Below are 20,454 nucleotides of genomic sequence, written 5' to 3'. Positions count from 1 at the left end.
TTGAATCAATGTTGTTTCCACGTCATTTCAATGAAAGCTCGCTGCCATTGGACTCTGGAGCAGTGGAAACATGTTCTCTGGAGTGATGAATCACGCTTCACCATCTGGCAGTCCAACGGACAAATCTGGGTTTGGCAAGTGCCAGGAGAACGCTACCTGCCCCAATGCATAGTCCCAACTGTAAAGTTTGGTGGAGGAGGAATAATGGTCTGGGGCTGTTTTTCATGTTTCGGGATAGGCCCATTAGTTCCAGTGAAGGGAAATCTTAACGCTACAGCATACAATGACATTCTAGATGATTCTGGGCTTCCAACTTTGAGGCAACAGTTTCCTGTTTCAGCATTACAATTACTTAAAAAAATATATTTTACCCCTTTTTTCTCCCCAATTTCATGGTATCCAATTGGTAGTTACAGTATTGTTCATCGCTGCAACTCCCGTACGGGCTCGGGAGAGGCGAAGGTCGAGAGCCATGCGTCCTCCGAAACACAACCCAACCAAGCCGCACTGCTTCTTAACACATGGCACATACAACCCGCACCAATGTGTCGGAGGAAACACTGTACACCTGGCGACCTGGTCAGCGTGCACTGCGCCCGGCCCAACACAGGAGTCGCTAGTGCGTGATGAGACAAGGATATCCCTGCCGGCCAAACCCTCCCTAACCCGGACGCTGGGCCAATTGTGCGCCACCCCGTGGGCATCCCGGTCGAGGCCGGCTGCGACAGAGCCTGGGCTCCAACCCAGAATGCAGTGCCTTAGACCACTGCGCCACCCGGGAGGCCCCCTCAATTACATTTTTTTTAAACCTTTATTTAACTATGCAAGTCAGTTAAGAACAAATTCTTATTTACAATGACGGCCCACCGGGGAACAGTGGGTTAACTGCCTTGTTCAGGGGCAGAACGACAGATTATTACCTTGTCAGCTCGAGGATTCGATCCAGAAACCTTTTGGTTACTGGCCCAACGCTCTAACCACTAGGCTACCTGCCGCTCCCGTGCACAAAGCGAGGTCCATACAGAAACGGTTTGTCGAGATCGGTGTGGAAGAACTTCACTGGGCTGCACAGAGCCCTGACCTGAACCCCATCGAACACCTTTGGGATGAATTGGAACGTTGACTATGAGCCAGGCCTAATCGCCCAACATCAGTGCCCGACCTCACTAATGCTCGTGGCTGGAAATGGAAGCAAGTCCCCACAGCAATGTTCCAACATCTAGTGGAAAGCCTTCCCAGAAGAGTGGAGGCTGTTGTAGCAGCAAAGGGGGGGACCAACTCCATATTCATGCCCATGATTTTGGAATGAGATGTTTGACGAGCAGGTGTCCACATATTTTTGGTCATGTAGTGTATATATCCGGTTCTACAGTTATCTTCAGACTGAGTGTGTGTGTGCGTGTGTATGATGACTGCGCGTGTCTCCTTCACATAACTTGTGCTTCCTCTATCAGAAGAGGTTAAAACTTCTTATGGGCAGGTGGGACGGTAGCGTTCCACCTGGTCAACATCCGGTGAAATTGCAGAGCGTGAAATTCAAACTACAGAATTATAAATATTTAACTTTCATAAAATCACAAGTGTAATACATCAAAATAAAGCTTAACTTCTTGTTAATCCAGCTGTTGTGTCAGATTTCAAAAAGGCTTTACGGCGAAAGCACACCATGCGATTATCTGAGGACAGCACCCCGCATACAAAACCATGAAAAACATATTTCAACCAGGCAGGTGTGACACGAAAGTCAGAAATTGCGATATAATAAATGCCTTATGATGATCTTCTGTTGGCACTCCAAAAGGTCCCAGTTACATCACAAATGGTCATTTTGTTTGATAATGTCCTTCTTTATATCCATAAAAACTCAGTTTAGCTGGTGCGCTTCAGTCAATAATCCACCCAGTTTCCCTCCATCAAAATGCATACAAAATAAAGCCCGAACGTTACTAATAAACTTTTCCAAACAAGTCAAACAACGTTTATAATTAAACCTTAGGTACCCTAATACGTAAATAAACGATCAAATTTAAGACGGAGAATCGTTAATGTCTTTACCGGAGGAAAATACCAAATAACGCGCTCTCATTCACGCGCTTGGAAACACTACAGAAAAAATGGGAGCCACCTAGAAAAAAAATAAATTCTGGCTCATTTTTCCAAAAACCAGCCTGAAACTCTTTCTAAAGACTGTTGACATCTAGTGGAAGCCATAGGAACTTCAGTCAGGGAGGACAGTCCAGGGTTGGAGGAGGAGGGCTGGAGGAGGATGAGGAGGGTTGGAAGAGGATGAGGATGGCTGGAGAAGGCTTCCAAATTAATTGAAATTTAAATGTATTTTGGGGGGGGATGGTTGTCCTCGGGGTTTCACCTGCCATATCAGTTCTGTTATACTCACAGACATTATTTTAACAGTTTTAGAAACTTTAGAGTGTTTCTATCCAAATCTACCAATTATATGCATATCCTAGCTTCTGGGCCTGAGTAACAGGCAGTTTACTTTGGGCACGCTTTTCATCCGGATGTGAAAATACTGCCCCCTACCCAAGAGAGGTTAAACTCACCCTCCTCCAGCAAAGCCCTCTCTGCCCTCCTCATCCTCCTCCAGCCCTCCTCATCCTCCTCCAGCTAGGTGGCTGGGGGGGCTAGGTGGCTAGGGGAGGCTAGGTGGCTAGGGGAGGCTTGGGGAGGCTAGGGGAGGCTAGGTGGCTAGGGGAGGCTTGGGGTGGTTGGGGAGGGAGGCTAGGTGGCTAGGTGTCTAGGGGGGGCTAGGTGGCTAGAGGGGGCTAGGGGTGGCTAGGGGAGGCTAGGTGGCTAGGGGAGGCTTGGGGTGGCTAGGGGGGGCTAGGTGGCTATGGGAGGCTAGGGGTGGCTAGGGGAGGCTAGGTGGCTAGGGGAGGCTTGGGGTGGCTTGGTGGCTAGGGGGGCTAGGTGGCTAGGGGAGGCTTGGGGTGGCTAGGGGAGGGAGGCTAGGTGTCTAGGGGGGGCTAGGTGGCTAGAGGGGGCTAGGTGGCTAGGGGAGGCTAGGGGTGGCTAGGGGAGGCTTGGGGTGGCTAGATGGCTAGGGGGGGCTAGGTGGCTAGGGGGGGCTAGGTGGCTAGGGGAGGCTAGGTGGCTAGGGAAGGCTTGGGGTGGCTAGGGGAGGGAGGCTAGGTGGCTAGGGGGGGCTAGGTGGCTAGGGGAGGCTAGGTGGCTAGGGGGGGCTAGGTGGCTAGGTGAGGCTTGGGGTGGCTAGGGGAGGCTTGGGGAGGCTAGGTGGCTAGGTGAGGCTTGGGGTGGCTAGGTGGCTAGGTGAGGCTAGGGGAGGCTAGATGGAGCTGAGAAGTTTTTGTAGGAGAAGTGGGAGGAAAACTGTTTCCCCAGACCCAGACAGATAGGAGGAGAAGACAGGGAGAAGAATGGAGAGAAAGTGATAGAGCGATGGAAAGGGGAGAGATGGAGAGTGATAGAGCGAGGGAGACCGATAGAGATTTTTTTTGTTTGTTTATTTAATCTTTATTTAACCAGGAAGGGCTCATTGAGATTTGAAATGTATTTTTCAAGGGAGAGGGGAGAGGGAGAGTGATAGAGTGATGGAGAGGGGAGAGGGACATTGGGAGAGAGGGAGAGATGGAGGGGGAGAGCGATAGAGAGATGGAGAGGGACACTGGGAGAGAGGGAGAGATGGAGTTTCCCAAATGGCACACTATTCCCTATTTAGTGCACTACTTTAGACCAGAGGCCTATGGGCCCTGGACAAAAGAAGTGCACTATACAAGGGGAAAGGGTGCCAAATGTTCTTGGCCGTTCTAATTCCCAAAGCCTGGAAAACATTCCCGCCAGCTCGGCCATTCACAAAAACCGAGCGGGAATCACAAAAGGCCAGGGAGCCGGAGAGCTGCCCCAGTGTTTAGAGTTGGTCTGAAAGCACATATGTAATTCACCCATCAATCACTCTAGCTCCCTCTTCCTCTCATGGTAAATGGAGGAGGGGAGTGTGTTCCTGTAAGCCAGGCGCACACACACACACACACACACACACACATGATACTATACAGACACGCAAACATGCAGAGAGGGGCAGGGCCACACACACAAACACAAGACAGACACACACATAGGCAGAGAAAGGGTCACACGCACACTAAGTCCCCACTCCTCCAGACATCCCCCCCCCCACACACACACACCTTCTTGTCCTATACATTTCCCCCTTGCACAGCCCGCCCCCAGCAATCCCTCATGGGTAAATGCCTCCAACCTCACAGTTCAAATCACGGAGACACATTTACAGTGAGTGCATGGGCCGCCGCGACCCTGCAGAAACAGGCCATTGTAGCATATCGTCTCTGACTATTGTTTTCTGTATGATCTTTTTTTGTTGTGTTGCATTGTGGAGGGGGGGGGTTCTATGTAGGCTTCAAATGCAATGTTTCCCTTTGCTGACATGTTGCCAGCTCTCTTTCAAAGACACATCTTTGAATCCCCCAAAAAGACTTCCTAAGGTAAAATAAATCAAATAAATAAATAAAGATGAATAATATGAATAACATTCATAATGCAGAAGAATGACGTGAATGGTTTATTCTGAGATGATGTGTCGTGATGATGCCATATGCTGACGAAATGTTATTGACGTGAGACAGCAGCACTAGCAGGTATGCTGTTATCGTCCTGTTGTTAATGATGTGATTTAACAGGTACACCATCTTGAGACTTTTTGTTATTTGTGTTTCCCCAGACAGGCTCAACATTAAGGCGTCCTGTAATTAAATGGTAATAAATTAACTCACTTAGGTCAGAGAATAGTCTTATTCACTGATAATACCTTAGTAATAACAAACTTCAAATTTGATCACTGTCTTAAAAATGCTAATACCATAATATATTAAAGTATCCAATAGGGTGGGAATTTCCAGGGACCATACGGTATTATCACCATACTGAGGGACCTCCCAATATTCTCTCTCTAAGTATGAATTTAAGTAATATATATATATATATCCAGTCTTCTTAGTTATTTAAAAATGGTTTTGTTTTATGCAGAGAGCAGGAGACAAGCCATGAACAATGAACGTCCCACTGTCCCAAACCTCTTATCAACAGAACAGGGATGTTGTTACGAGCTAAGTGCAAACCCTACACCTCTCATAGAAACACAATGATCAGATAGGAACCACATTAAACCCAAGATGGCGAGGGAGAACGACAAGCAGTCCCCTGAACCTCTCTGGGTTAAACGGATTAAATGCAGAAGACATAATTGTCCAACTGACTATGTATCCCCTTTTCCCTTGACAAGGCCTGGCACAAAGAGGATATATTTGAATATGTGATTCATATCGATGTAAAACTAGACTCTCTCCATCCCTGTGATACAATGCATTGCAGAGAAAAGGTCCTTCCTTTCATGCTTTAACTGAATTTCCTACGGAGGAGTCTTCCGAAATGGTAGATAACACCATAGAAAAATAATATAGTTTGGGACAGGTAGGATTTAGCCTGGCTATAAAACAGATATAATATAGTCTGGGCCAGTAGAACTTAGCCTGGCTATAAAACAGACAGAATATAGTCTGGGCCAGGTAGAATTTTACCTGGCAATAAAACAGACAGAATATAGTCTGGGCCAGGTAGTATTTTGCCTGGCAATAAAACAGACAGAATATAGTCTGGGCCAGGTAGAATCCCGCCTGGCAATAAAACAGACAGAATATAGTCTGGGCCAGGTAGAATTTAGCCTGCCTATAAAACAGACAGAATATAGTCTGGGCCAGGTAGAATTTAGCCTGCCTATAAAACAGACAGAATATAGTCTGGGCCAGGTAGAATTTAGCCTGCCTATAAAACAGACAGAATATAGTCTGGGCCAGGTAGAATCCCGCCTGGCAATAAAACAGACAGAATATAGTCTGGGCCAGGTAGAATTTAGCCTGCCTATAAAACAGACAGAATATAGTCTGGGCCAGGTAGAATCCCGCCTGGCAATAAAACAGACAGAATATAGTCTGGGCCAGGTAGAATTTAGCCTGCCTATAAAACAGACAGAATATAGTCTGGGCCAGGTAGAATTTAGCCTGGCTATAAAACAGACAGAATATAGTCTGGGCCAGGTAGAATTTAGCCTGCCTATAAAACAGACAGAATATAGTCTGGGCCAGGTAGAATTTAGCCTGGCTATAAAACAGACAGAATATAGTCTGGGCCAGGTAGAATATTGCCTGGCAATAAAACAGACAGAATATAGTCTGGGCCAGGTAGAATTTTGCCTGCCAATAAAACAGAGTGCTGCATTCACTATTGTTCGTTTGACTTCACACTGGTTCAACCAGGAACGTAGCCAAGTGACTAAGAACAATATCTATAGTGAAAACAACAGTATCTATAGTGAAAACAACAGTACCTATAGTGAAAACAACAGTATCTATAGTGAAAACAACAGTATCTATAGTGAAAACAACAGTATCTATAGATATACATTTTAGTAGTCAATTGGCAAGAAGGCATCTTGTGTGTAACTACATGCATATTTCAGCCCATGCACCATCCGGACACAAACACGTTGACCGCACTGTCTGTTTGGTTGCTTTGCTAGGCTGTCAGTGATGGACCATCTGTTAGACCAAACAATGGAGCTTGTTTAGTATAGACCAGGAATGCAGCCTGTTCTTCTGACTACCACTCCAACAATAGGCTGTGTCATAACTCTGTGCCAGACCCCTTCGCTACATTCCACAGCAAATGTGGGTAAATATGTCCTGATAGTCTAGCGTGTCTAGCAGGCAGAGAGTCTGCATGCGTCTCAAATGGTACACTATTCCCTATGTAGTGCACTATTTCTGAACAGATCCCTGGTTTAAATGTGTGCACTACACATAGGGAATATGGTTCCATGCGGGACGGAGACATACAGCCTGTCTGTGAATAGAATCACATTACTTCTCACAGACAGATGCTGCAAGGCTTTTACACAGAAACAAGGTTGTTATCACCAACATCCAGGCAGCAATGACTACAGGAAAGCAGCAGTGACTACAGGAAAGCAGCAGTGACTACAGGAAAGCAGCAGTGACTACAGGAGAGCGGCAGTGACTACAGGAGAGCAGTAGTGACTACAGGAGAGCGGCAGTGACTACAGGAGAGCGGCAGTGACTACAGGAGAGCAGCAGTGACTACAGGAGGGCAGCAGTGACTACAGGAGAGCAGCAGTGACTACAGGAGGGCAGCAGTGACTACAGGAGGGCGGCAGTGACTACAGGAGAGCGGCAGTGACTACAGGAGAGCGGCAGTGACTACAGGAGAGCGGCAGTGACTACAGGAGAGCGGCCGTGACTACAGGAGGGCGGCCGTGACTACAGGAGGGCGGCCGTGACTACAGGAGGGCGGCCGTGACTACAGGAGGGCAGCAGTGACTACAGGAGGGCAGCAGTGACTACAGGAGGGCAGCAGTGACTACAGGAGGGCAGCAGTGACTACAGGAGAGCAGGAGTGACTACAGGGGAGCAGCAGTGACTACAGGAGAGCAGCAGTGACTACAGGAGAGCAGCAGTGACTACAGGAGGGCAGCAGTGACTACAGGAGAGCAGCAGTGACTACAGGAGAGCAGCAGTGACTACAGGAGAGCAGCAGTGACTACAGGGGAGCAGCAGTGACTACAGGAGGGCAGCAGTGACTACAGGAGAGCAGCAGTGACTACAGGAGAGCAGCAGTGACTACAGGGAAGCAGCAGTGACTACAGGAGAGCAGCAGTGACTACAGGGGAGCAGCAGTGACTACAGGGGAGCAGCAGTGACTACAGGGGAGCAGCAGTGACTACAGGAGAGCAGCAGTGACTACAGGGGAGCAGCAGTGACTACAGGGGAGCAGCAGTGACTACAGGAGGGCAGTAGTGACTACAGGAGAGCAGCAGTGACGACAAGAGTGCAGCAGTGACTACAGAAGTCAGGAGGTACATTGACTTGTTGCTGCATTTCAATGGCAGACAGACCAAAAACATACAGCTCCTATAGATGTGTGTTCCATGCTCAAAATCAGTGTTGACACTACTGAGACGCATAGACTTGTTATTTATCACATTAGATTAGACCACTACTTCTATGAGCCGATCCCAGTAAAGCGATTCCTGATGGCAAACAGTTTTCCCTTCACGGACACGGCTCCTGTGCGCTCAGCCTGATCGGACCTTTCGCTCCCGAAATCTGTCGCAGACAGTAAAAAGCAATCCCATGCATAGGCTACTCAAATGATAGCCCATCATCAATTGGTACTCCGTGTGTTTTTTTTCTTAATGGGAAAATAATCCCACATTATAAATATTGAATATACATTATCCTAATGTTGGCTATTGATGAGAGAGCGCACAAAAGAAGCGCTGGTTAGTTGACGTGAATTCCAAGTAATAAAACGGACCTGAACAATGGAAGTAGCCTATATCTGTGAAAGATTAACAAACACTTATCCTAGTGTTCTTAGGCTATTAATGTAGCAGAATATCTAACAACTTTTGTAAAGAAGTCTATACACAATTGACTTGTCCACGCAGCGTAAATCGGAGTTTCATGCAGCATAGAAATATAATTTCTTAAAAGCGTTGTCATGACTACACGCTTTATGCTCCGAATCCATTCGTGTAGAGACTAATAAATACAAACAAAACGACACTTTTTGTCCTAACTTATAATTGTTTCAATACACGTTGTGATATGTTTACAAACATCATATAATATCCGCTATTCCATTATTCCACTCAATTTGTTGTGCTTTTCTCTTTTATTGAATGCAACCATTGCATCCAAGCAAATGCGGGGTTTTTTTTCGAGGAAAAGAATATAGCATTTTAAAAGATTACTTACGATTTGAGAGGATTCTGAATGACAGTCGCCATTTTGCTGCGAAACTGTAACCCAATACTCTAAATCTCGGAGCTGTTTGGGACCCCATGAAGAAAACAACCAATAAGGTTCTAGGCGCCCTGCTCCTTAACCAATACAATAATAGCATGCAGAGATCAGGCGTGGTTTATCAGAAAACTGTCAAAAAGCCTTTCATAAAGACGATGAGCTTTGATACAGTAGCGTACTGGAGTACAACTGTATATTCATCTGTGATGTTGCACACATACGCACATCATCACCGTTCACTAGTCAGTATAAATCCATTGCATAGTGTGGGTATATAACCCGTCATATAAACAGATATTCCAAGGAGTGTCTGTATTTCCTAGCAGGGATAATAATAACATGGTCAGTTGTCCTACTGTGTTCCTTTGTGCCTGTCGCAAACCGACCATCTTTTATTTTCTCAACATATAACAGACTCTTCTTCCGTCAAAAACAAATAGAATGGTGTTAGAAGAATGATATGAACATATGCAGTGGTACGGTAAAAAATGCAATAACACGAGGCAGATTTTTTTGGTTTGATTCATATTAATAGAAGCATTAATCAAACATCAAGGTTTGTTTTACACAATAAATTAATTACCAAAACAATGCTCTATCCATAACCAAAACCAATCACAACTTCTTTATTATCACTACAGTCACCTCTTCCTCCCTCTGATACAATGTTAAAATGTTTCATTCATTTAGAACGATGATTAAAGTCACATTTCGTTAGAGGAAACGATAGTGATTGATAGCACAAGCAGCCAATGGCGAAGCCGCGAAGAGGGCCACTACCGTGAGCGATAAGCCAATGAGGGTTAGGGGCGGGTGTTAAACGGGTCACGTGGGTGCAACGTTACAGCAGGTAAAGTGAACTTTGTGTCAAAAAGCTCCTACGTTCAATAATATATTTGATCAACATCGTGTCCTCTAATTACTACACGAATAACCCCGTTTCATTTTAAAATATGATAATGATTCGTCATTCAAATTGTCTACGTACCACGTGTCTGTATTTTTGGGGGCTTTTGTTAGCAAGCGAAATGGCTATCCGAATTAGCTAACTTGCTAGCTAGCTACAAAGTACACAACACAGAGAAGCGAGTGACATACTTTGTGTTGATGTTTACTGTCCGTTATTTGTGTCCATAGCAATAGCAGGGATGAAGAAAGCGAATTGGCGTGACAGGGACCGAAGGCGACTCGGTTACCGCTCTGACTGGCAAAGGGACAGCGCAAGGCACAGAACACAGGAACAAAGGTAGGATGGTGACAATGTCTCACGACCACAGGTTGGTTGGCCCAAATTATGTGTAAACTACCTTACTTACAGTTCGTTTACTTGATCTATCAAATGCTGAGGGCGTTCTTGGGCCATTAATCTTAATTCAGTGTATGTTATATGATCTGAATGACACGTATTCCTAAACTCTGTTATAATCCTGCCAGTGTGTTGTTTTACCCGTGTAATGGGGGCATTGGGCTCCTGAGTGGTGCAGCGGTCTATAGGCACTGCATCTCTGTGCTAGAGGCGTCACTACAGACCCTGTTTCGATTCCTGGCTGTATCACAACCGGCCATGATTGGGAGTCCCATAGGGAGGCGCACAATTTTCCCAGCGTCGTTAGGGTTTGGACGGGGTAGGCCGTCATTGTAAATAATAATTTGTTAACTGACTTGTCTAGTTTAATAAAGGTTAAAAAAAAATCAATAATCTCCTCTCTGATCCACAGGTATGGCAGCAGTGAAGCAGGCCCCTCCTACAGAGACAGGACCCCAGAGAGTAGGCCTGTTTCTAATGGTGCAGCCTCTTCCTCCTCCTCCAGCTCTGCTGCTCCAGGTCAGTTACACTCAGACACACCTTTCTACATGGCTGTCCCAAGTGTGTCACTGTACACACCCCACTGCACGTACAAGGACAATACAGACTCCATGTCTTTACCGTCCACATGTACCTTGTCCTGTCCTTCCATCTCCAGAGCTGCCAGGGTTCTACTTTGACGCTGAGAAGAACCGTTACTTCCGGCTGCTGCCGGGCAACAACAACTGTAACCCTCTGACCAGAGGGCTGCTGCAGGAGAGAGAGCAGGAGAAACACAGGGCCAGGATGATCACTGAGGACGAGAGGCCCAGGAAGGTACTACCACAGACGGGGAACTTTTGATGGTGGATCAGGGGCATTTGGTACCCGATTGAATTTTTAAAAATGTTTTGTAATTTGTATCTTTTAGTGGATAGATGACGTCTCTCCTTCCCAAATTGAAAACGACAGCAGCTCTGAAGGGCTTTTCTAATGTGTTTTGTTTCTCCCTCCAGAAAGCACCAAGAGCAGGCCTGAACTCAGCTCTGCTGCTGCAGAAAAGACACCTGGGTCTGCTGCCTGGGAACTCTTACAGTAGGTACGGTATCAAAAGGACACACACACATGTACGTACGTTATTGTGTCCCTTATGATTGTGTGTGTGCCCAGGCTGATCCATGAGGTGAAGGTGAGTGGGATGAGACGTCACAGACTGGAGGTCCAGAGCTCTGACACCAGCAGTCCCAACACAGACAACTTTAGACTCATAGTGGTGAGTTACACACACACACACGCTTTCTCTCTCTCGTGCGCTCTCTATTGACTTTTAAGAAAAACGTTGGCAATGATAGACTGGTGTAAACTTCCTCCTAATTGTCTTCTTCTTTTCTCTCTTCCTCCTCTCTCTCCTCCCCCCTCATTTCCTCCTCCCCTCATTTCCTCCTCCCCTCATTTCCTCTTACTCCTCCCCTCTCTCCTCCTCCTCCCCTCTCTCTCTCTTCCCCACACTTCCTCCCCGTTCCTCTTCTCTCTCAGGGTGACTCTGCATGTGAGCGAGTGTTCACGGTTAACGACGTTTCTCACGGAGGCTGCAAGTACGGCATCATGAACTTCAGAGGCTGCAGCAGGGGCTCCCTGTCTGTTGAGATGTGTGACAACCTCTACTTTACAAATAGAAAGGTGGGAAGGAGAGAGAGGGCTGAGGATAACCTCTGCCAACAGAAAGGTGACAGAGGGAGGGAGGGAGGGAGGGATGAAGGGAAGGGTTAGTAGCTGGGGAGAGAGGACTGGGAATGAAGGCTAGTTTTGGAGTTGGGCATTAGAATCATGCTGGATGGTAGGAATATCTACCCAGGCAACTTGAACACCTATATGCTAACCTTTGTTGTCCCTGTTATGTACTTGTGTTATATATATATATATATATATATATATAACACAAGTACATAACAGTCCCTCACATTTATAAATATTTTAGTTTATTTTTTCATTTGACAACACTGAAGAAATTACACTTTGCTACAATGTAAAGTAGTGAGTGTACAGCTTGTATAACAGTGTACATTTGCTGTCCCCTCAAAATAACTCAACACACAGCCAATAATGTCTAAACCGCTGGCAACAAAAGTGAGTACACCCCTAAGTGAAAATGTCCAAATTGGGCCCAAAGTGTCAATATTTTGTGTGGCCACCATCATTTTCCAGCACTGCCTTAACCCTCTTGGGCATGGAGTTCACCAGAGCTTCACAGGTTGCCACTGGAGTCCTCTTCCACTCCTCCATGACGACATCACGGAGCTGGTGGATGTTGGAGACCTTGCACTCCTCCACCTTCCGTTTGAGGATGCCCCACAGATGCTCAATAGGGTTTAGGTCTGGAGACATGCTTGGCCAGTCCATCACCTTTACCCTCAGCTTCTTTAGCAAGGCAGTGGTCGTCTTGGAGGTGTGTTTGGGGTCGTTATCATGTTGGAATACTGCCCTGCGGCCCAGTCTCCGAAGGGAGGGGATCATGCTCTGCTTCAGTATGTCACAGTACATGTTGGCATGGTTCCCTCAATGAACTGTAGCTCCCCAGTGCCGGCAGCACTCATGCAGCCCCAGACCATGACACTCCCACCACCATGCTGGACTGTAGGCAAGACACACTTGTCTTTGTACTCCTCACCTGGTTGCCGCCACACACGCTTGACACCATCTGAACCAAAATAAGTGTATTGGTCTCATCAGACCACAGGACATGGTTCCAGTAATCCATGTCCTTAGTCTGCTTGTCTTCAGCAAACTGTTTGCGGGCTTTCTTGTGCATCATCTTCAGAAGAGGCTTCCTTCTGGGACGACAGCCATGCAGACCAATTTGATGCAGTGTGCGGCTTATGGTCTGAGCACTGACAGGCTGACCCCCCACCCCTTCAACCTCTGCAGCAATGCTGGCAGCACTCATACGTCTATTTCCCAAAGACAACCTCTGGATATGACGCTGAGCACGTGCACTCAACTTCTTTGGTCGACCATGGCGAGGCCTGTTCTGAGTGGAACCTGTCCTGTTAAACCGCTGTATGGTCTTGGCCACCGTGCTGCAGCTCAGTTTCAGGGTCTTGGCAATCTTCTTATAGCCCAGGCCATCTTTATGTAGAGCAACAATTCTTTTTTTCAGATCCTCAGAGAGTTCTTTGCCATGAGGTGCCATGTTGAACTTCCAGTGACCAGTCAGTATGAGGGAGTGTGAGAGCGATGACACCAAATTTAACACACCTGCTCCCCATTCACACCTGAGACCTTGTAACACTAACGAGTCACATGACACCGGGGAGGGGAAATGGCTAATTGGGCCCAATTTTGACATTTTCACTTAGGGGTGTACTCACTTTTGTTGCCAGCGGTTTAGACATTAATGGCTGTGTGTTGAGTTATTTTGAGGGGACAGCAAATTTACACTGTTATACAAGCTGCACACTCACTACTTTACATTGTAGCAAAGTGTCATTTCTTCAGTGTTGTCACATGAAAAGATATACTCAAATATTTACAAAATGTGAGGGGTGTACTCACTTTTGTGAGATACTGTATATATGTATATATGTTGTCTGTTCCACCTGTTCAGTACCTGTGTTGTATATATGCTGTCTGTTCCACCTGTTCAGTACCTGTGTTGTATACATGCTGTCTGTTCCACCTGTTCAGTACCTGTGTTATATACCTGTTGTCTGTTCCACCTGTTCAGTACCTGTGTTGTATACATGTTGTCTGTTCCACCTGTTCAGTACCTGTGTTATATACCTGTTGTCTGTTCCACCTGTTCAGTACCTGTGTTGTATACATGTTGTCTGTTCCACCTGTTCAGTACCTGTGTTATATACATGTTGTCTGTTCCACCTGTTCAGTACCTGTGTTATATACATGTTGTCTGTTCCACCTGTTCAGTACCTGTGTTGTATACATGTTGTCTGTTCCACCTGTTCAGTACCTGTGTTGTATACATGTTGTCTGTTCCACCTGTTCAGTACCTGTGTTGTATACATGTTGTCTGTTCCACCTGTTCAGTACCTGTGTTGTATACCTGTTGTCTGTTCCACCTGTTCAGTACCTGTGTTGTATACATGTTGTCTGTTCCACCTGTTCAGTACCTGTGTTGTATACCTGTTGTCTGTTCCACCTGTTCAGTACCTGTGTTGTATACCTGTTGTCTGTTCCACCTGTTCAGTACCTGTGTTGTATACCTGTTGTCTGTTCCACCTTTTCAGTACCTGTGTTGTATACATGTTGTCTGTTCCACCTGTTCAGTACCTGTGTTGTATACATGTTGTCTGTTCCACCTGTTCAGTACCTGTGTTATATACCTGTTGTCTGTGTTTCAGGTTAACTCTATCTGCTGGGCCTCAGTCACCCACCCTGACTCACACGTCCTGTATCCTTCTTACACATAGCAGACTGGTATGCTACTCAATGTGGTTTATGACCCTGCATTCTTAGCTTAGTTGCCAACAACCCGGATGCATCCGGTTTGACCAGGATCCAGCGAAATAAACCTTCCTCCTCTGCTGAAAGCTGTTAGGCCTGCTACGTTAGGTTAATGACCCTGTCTAGTCACTCTAGTTTGTGCGAGGGGGTCAAAGGTCCCCTCGGCATGTTCATATTCCGACCGTTGTCAGTACCTGTACTGTTGGGTTAGTGTTTTCTTGACTCCAGTGTTCAGCCTGTGTCTGGTGGGCATGGCAGAGACTCCTGGCTGTGTCAGTTTACTACCAGCCTCGCTCTTCAGCAACTCCAACCCAGGTAACCCTTTCCGTGTGCAGGTAACCCTTTCCGTGTGCAGGTAACCCTTTCCGTGTGCAGGTAACCCTTTCCGTGTGCTTCTCTCAGAACATACTTTTATTTTCATGACATTTTACTGTAGACTAATGTCCATATATTTCATGCTGAGAACCTTCGTTATTTCTCTCTCTCTCTCTCTCTCTCTCTCTCTCTCTTCTCTCTCTCCTCCTCTCTCCTCCTCCTTCTCTCTCCTTCTCTCTCTCATTCTCTCTCCTCCTTCTCTCTCTCATTCTCTCTCCTCCTTCTCTCTCTCATTCTCTCTCCTCCTCCTTTCTCTCTCTCATTCTCTCTCCTCCTCCTTCTCTCTCTCCTTCTCTCTCCTCCTCCTTCTCTCTCTCCTTCTCTCTCTCCTCCTCCTCCTCTCTCTCCTCTCTCATTCTCTCTCCTCTCCCCCCTCTCTCTCCTCCTCTCCAGACCAGCCAGGGATGCTGTGTAGTTTTAAGATTTCTACAGCCTGGTCCTGTGCCTGGTGTCTCAACCCTCAGGCTGACAAAACATTTAGCACTGGTTAGTTGGATGCCTCCCATCATCATCACCAATTGATTAGCATTTTACACTCTACAATGTTAGTGATACTGTAGCAAGCAACACCTTCCAGTTCACCATTTTATACAATGTTCCTTCATGAAACATCTCACTGAAACTTGCCTGTTCATTAATAATAATTATAGATAATTTAATGACAATAACATTCTGTTATTCTTTCTGTTCCTTTTCTACACATATAGAACACTAGTTGCAGGTTAGATTCTGGTAGCCAGCATGTCTTTTCTCTTAACACTGCCCCGGTGGCCATTTTGAAAAGCACCATTTGAGTGACCGTTTCCCTGTCTGTCTCCTGTGGCCGTTTCCCTGTCTGTCTCCTGTGGCCGTTTCCCTGTCTGTCTCCTGTGGCCGTTTCCCTGTCTGTCTGCTGTGGTCTTTGTGTTCGTCTGTTGCCAGGTCTGTCTCGCAGGGTGATAGTGACGGACGCAGTGACAGGCAGGAGACAGACGTATGGCATCAGCAGTGACGTGCTGGCACAGCAGTTTGCCCTCAGGGTGAGTTAGTGGTGCCATGGCTCATTCACTTAGACTCACTGTCACAAAAAGTGGAACCAACACTGGTGAGAACCTGCTATTTCTGAAGTGTGTCTGTGTGTGAGAGAGATGAACAGATGGAGGGGCGCTTCTCAAACTTCTTTATTATTGATCTTCAGAGTTTTTAACAGCCCTTTCCCCCTCCCTCATTCCCCTCTCTCTCCATCCAGGCTCCGGTCCTGTTTAATGGCTGTAGGTCAGGAGAGATCTTCAGTATCGACCTGCGTCAGAGAGGCAGACGGGACCACAGCTGGAAGGCCTGCAGGTTCTACCAGGACTCTGCTATCACCTCCGTACGAATATTACAGGATGAGAACTACCTACTAGCTGCTGACATGATTGGAGAGGTGGGACAGGTCTCACACACACACACACACACACACACACACACACACACACTCGTGGTAAAGTTAGCCTTCTCCAACTCTGTTTTACCTGTGTGTTGATATGTGTCACTGCAGATCAAGCTGTGGGATGTACGAGTAACAAAACCAGTGCAGAAGTACGAGGGTCATCATAACCAACACGCCTACTTACCCCTCCACGTCAACGAACCTGAGGGACTGCTGACGGCTGGTAGGTTACAGGGCCTTACCGCTGACGGCTGGTAGGTTACAGGGCCTTACCGCTGACGGCTGGTAGGTTACAGGGCCTTACCGCTGACGGCTGGTAGGTTACAGGGCCTTACCGCTGACGGCTGGTAGGTTACAGGGCCTTACCGCTGACGGCTGGTAGGTTACAGGGCCTTACCGCTGACGGCTGGTAGGTTACAGGGCCTTACCGCTGACGGCTGGTAGGTTACAGGGCCTTACCGCTGACGGCTGGTAGGTTACAGGGCCTTACCGCTGACGGCTGGTAGGTTACAGGGCCTTACCGCTGACGGCTGGTAGGTTACAGGGCCTTACCGCTGACGGCTGGTAGGTTACAGGGCCTTACCGCCGACGGCTGGTAGGTTACAGGGCCTTACCGCCGACGGCTGGTAGGTTACAGGGCATGACGGCTGGTAGGTTACAGGGCCTTACCGCTGACGGCTGGTAGGTTACAGGGCATGACGGCTGGTAGGTTACAGGGCCTGACGGCTGGTAGGTTACAGGGCCTGACGGCTGGTAGGTTACAGGGCCTGACCGCTGACGGCTGGTAGATTACACGGCCTTACCGCTGACGGCTGGTAGGTTACAGGGCCTTACCGCTGACGGCTGGTAGGTTACAGGGCCTTACCGCTGACGGCTGGTAGGTTACAGGGCCTTACCGCTGACGGCTGGTAGGTTACAGGGCCTTACCGCTGACGGCTGGTAGGTTACAGGGCCTTACCGCTGACGGCTGGTAGGTTACAGGGCCTTACCGCTGACGGCTGGTAGGTTACAGGGCCTTACCGCTGACGGCTGGTAGGTTACAGGGCCTTATCGCCGACGGCTGGTAGGTTACAGGGCCTGACGGCTGGTAGGTTACAGGGCTTAACTTCTCTTCAAGAGTGATGCAAATTCAGCTTACTACTTTTTGATTACTTCAACTTAGTAATTACTCCAAGGAAGGGAATGCACTAACTTTAAGTCTCTCTGGATACTTGTAGACAAAGATACTCAACTTGTACTCCACTGACTCGGATGACAGATGATTGGTTAAAATAAATGGATAATAAGATCATAGTTGGAGCTGTATTGTTAGATTTCCGTGCAGCCTTTGATGTTGTTGACCATAATTTGTTATTGAAGAAACTCACTTGCCATGGCTTTACATCACCAGCCATCACATGGTTGGAGAGTTATTTATCCAATAGAACCCAAAGTGTTCTTCAATGGAAGCTTTTCTAACATCAGATATGTACAGTGCGGTGTCCCTCAGGGCAGTTACCTTGGACCGTTACTCTTCTCTATTTTTACAAATGATTTGCCACTGGTACATAGTCATTGTACAAAAGGTACAATGACTATGTATTCAGATGATTCCACACTTTACATGTCAGCACCCAAAGCCAGTTGGCGCAATGAAATTCTAAATAAGGAGTTACAGTCCGTATCAGAATGGGTGAATCATAATAAACGGGTCTTAAATACATCTACAACTAAAATCATTGTATTTGTTTCAAAACAGAGCAGCACATCTTGCCCTTCACTCTACATTCAGAACTAACATCAACAACCTGCAAGCCAGTCTTTCCTGGTTTGAGGGTTGATGAGAGGTGCTTCTACACCTGCATTGCTTGCTGTTTGGGGGTTTTAGGCTGGGTTTCTGTACAGCACTTTGAGATATCAGCTGATGTAAGAAGGGCTATATAAATACATTTGATTTGACTAAGTGCTTCTCTCAAGAGTTTTTATGAGAAATATTACTGTGATGATGAATTCCCAGATTGCCGGTCAGCTCAGACCACCCATACATACCCAACAAGACATGCCACCAGGGGTCTCTTCACAGTCTCCAAGTACAAAACCAATTCACGGCAACGCACAATATTGTAAAGAGCCATGATCGCATGGAACTCCCATCTCCAATTACTCAAGCAAACAGCAAAATGACCTTTTGAAAAAACGGATAAAACAACATCTCATGGAACAGCAGCGACTGTCAGACGACACACATTATTTTAAATGTGTGTGACTGTCTTTGTCTATCAGTGGTATCAGTGTTTTGTTACGTGTCTTTTTGATATATTTATTTGTGGACCCCAGGAAGATTAGCTGGTTGCTTCTGCAAAAGCTAATGAGGATCCAAATAAACGTTTTAAGAAAAAAAGTGTCTGCTAAATTACTGAAATGTACATGTCAAATGAAATGAGAAAAGAATGACAAGTATCTTGCCCTTTTCATTTGTCTTCTCCAGTGGGTCAGGACTGCTACACACGTCTGTGGTCTCTGGGGGACGGCCAGCTCCTGAGGACCATCCCATCTCCCCACCCTGCTGGGAAGGACATGATCCCCAGTGTGGTCTTCTCCTCCCAGCTAGGTGGCAGCAGAGGCCTGCCTGGTCTCCTCATGGCTGTCAGGCACGATCTGTACTACTTCCCTTATAACAGTGACTACCAGGAGGGAGGAGGGGTAGTAGCAGAGGCAGCCTGCTAGGGGAGGGCCTGACTGAGGCAGCCTGCTAGGGGAGGGCCTGACTGAGGCAGCCTGCTAGGGGAGGGCCTGACTGAGGCAGCCTGCTAGGGGAGGGCCTGACTGAGGCAGCCTGCTAGGGGAGGGCCTGACTGAGGCAGCCTGCTAGGGGAGGGCCTGACTGAGGCAGCCTGCTAGGGGAGGGCCTGACTGAGGCAGCCTGCTAGGGGAGGGCCTGACTGAGGCAGCCTGCTAGGGGAGGGCCTGACTGAGGCAGCCTGCTAGGGGAGGGCCTGACTGAGGCAGCCTGCTAGGGGAGGGCCTGACTGAGGCAGCCTGCTAGGGGAGGGGCTGACTGAGGCAGCCTGCTAGGGGAGGGGCTGACTGAGGCAGCCTGCTAGGGGAGGGCCTGACTGAGGCAGCCTGCTAGGGGAGGGCCTGACTGAGGCAGCCTGCTAGGGGAGGGGCTGACTGAGGCAGCCTGCTAGGGGAGGGCCTGACTGAGGCAGCCTGCTAGGGGAGGGCCTGACTGAGGCAGCCTGCTAGGGGAGGGCCTGACAACCTTGGTTAAAAGGGGTAGTAGTCAGTGGCTCACTACTCTTCTTTTCCTGTTGACCACCGATCTGAAAGAACTGGAAGAGAAGAAGGAAAATGGACAAAGAACCTCACACATGGAGACTCTTACTGCCTAAAGTTATCAGCCTGGAGCTTCAAGACTTCAAGTGGAGAGCTGGGTCTGACTGTTGGGTCTGACCGTAGAGCTGCGAAGTGGAGAGCTGGGTCTGACCGTAGAGCTGCGAAGTGGAGAGCTGGGTCTGACCGTTGGGTCTGACCGTAGAGCTGCGAAGTGGAGAGCTGGGTCTGACCGTAGAGCTGCGAAGTGGAGAGCTGGGTCTGACCGTAGAGCTGCGAAGTGGAGAGCTGGGTCTGACCGTAGAGCTGCGAAGTGGAGAGCTGGGTCTGACCGTAGAGCTGCGAAGTGGAGAGCTGGGTCTGACCGTAGAGCTGCGAAGTGGAGAGCTGGGTCTGACCGTAGAGCTGCGAAGTGGAGAGCTGGGTCTGACCGTAGAGCTGCGAAGTGGAGAGCTGGGTCTGACCGTAGAGCTGCAGATGGACTGCTGGAACATGGATCCAGGACTCTTGTCTGTCTACTATATTTGTCTACCAGTGAACCCTGAATTATGTCCACAGGAACTGCAATTCATCAACTGGCCAGTGAGTTTATTATTGAAGTTGTGTTTTTTGTCTTTATAATAATAACGGTAATTATTCATCTGAAACAGATTTCAATAATGATGTAAAGTTTATATGATTAAAAACAATGTATTTTATCCATGTTGATTGAATGGGTGTCTTGGAATTAT

At 47.5% G+C, this 20,454-nt stretch overlaps 2 protein-coding genes across 5 annotated transcripts in view; one reads left to right on the top strand and one right to left on the bottom strand.

Moving 5' to 3' along the window:
* Nucleotides 1-9,085, bottom strand: part of LOC106590864 (zinc finger protein DPF3) — a 50,926-nt gene extending 41,841 nt beyond the window's left edge. For both annotated transcript variants that reach the window (XM_045695551.1, XM_045695552.1), the window contains exon 1: nucleotides 8,829-9,085. In XM_045695551.1, the coding sequence (XP_045551507.1) occupies nucleotides 8,829-8,860 (32 nt within the window). In that variant the 5' untranslated portion in view covers nucleotides 8,861-9,085. The remainder of the gene's footprint in view (nucleotides 1-8,828) is intronic.
* A 553-nt stretch (nucleotides 9,086-9,638) lies between these two features.
* Nucleotides 9,639-20,421, top strand: wdr21 (WD repeat domain 21). 3 transcript variants are annotated; one of them, XM_014143725.2, is made up of 14 exons: nucleotides 9,639-9,726; nucleotides 10,014-10,122; nucleotides 10,595-10,701; nucleotides 10,841-10,998; nucleotides 11,178-11,260; nucleotides 11,332-11,434; nucleotides 11,698-11,841; nucleotides 14,520-14,569; nucleotides 14,858-14,937; nucleotides 15,391-15,483; nucleotides 15,919-16,016; nucleotides 16,226-16,402; nucleotides 16,517-16,631; nucleotides 18,876-20,421. In XM_014143725.2, the coding sequence occupies exons 2-14, from the start codon at nucleotides 10,025-10,027 to the stop codon at nucleotides 19,112-19,114; spliced, it is 1,545 nt and encodes a 514-aa protein (XP_013999200.1). In that variant the 5' UTR covers nucleotides 9,639-9,726; nucleotides 10,014-10,024; the 3' UTR covers nucleotides 19,115-20,421. The 3 variants fall into 3 exon arrangements, with proteins under 3 accessions (XP_013999200.1, XP_013999201.1, XP_045551506.1); XM_014143726.2 differs by lacking the exon at nucleotides 9,639-9,726 and having other exon boundaries at nucleotides 9,738-10,122; XM_045695550.1 differs by lacking the exons at nucleotides 9,639-9,726; nucleotides 10,014-10,122; nucleotides 10,595-10,701 and having other exon boundaries at nucleotides 10,856-10,998; nucleotides 11,178-11,256.
* The last annotated feature ends 33 nt before the right edge of the window (nucleotides 20,422-20,454 follow it).

Source organism: Salmo salar, chromosome ssa15 (genome assembly GCF_905237065.1).
Source record: "Salmo salar chromosome ssa15, Ssal_v3.1, whole genome shotgun sequence".
NCBI classification, from domain to species: domain Eukaryota; kingdom Metazoa; phylum Chordata; class Actinopteri; order Salmoniformes; family Salmonidae; genus Salmo; species Salmo salar.
The sequence above is the reverse complement of the archived record's forward strand: the minus strand, read 5'-3'. Positions and strand labels throughout refer to the sequence as shown.

Excerpts from the sequence above, each read along its gene's own strand:
- wdr21 (XM_014143725.2), top strand. The coding sequence starts at position 10,025 with ATGAAGAAAGCGAATTGGCGTGACAGGGACCGAAGGCGACTCGGTTAC. Across the intron at positions 14,570-14,857 it reads CACCCTGACTCACACGTCCT|CCTGTGTCTGGTGGGCATGG; the intron begins GTATCCTTCTTA and ends TCCAGTGTTCAG. Across the intron at positions 16,632-18,875 it reads TGAGGGACTGCTGACGGCTG|TGGGTCAGGACTGCTACACA; the intron begins GTAGGTTACAGG and ends TGTCTTCTCCAG.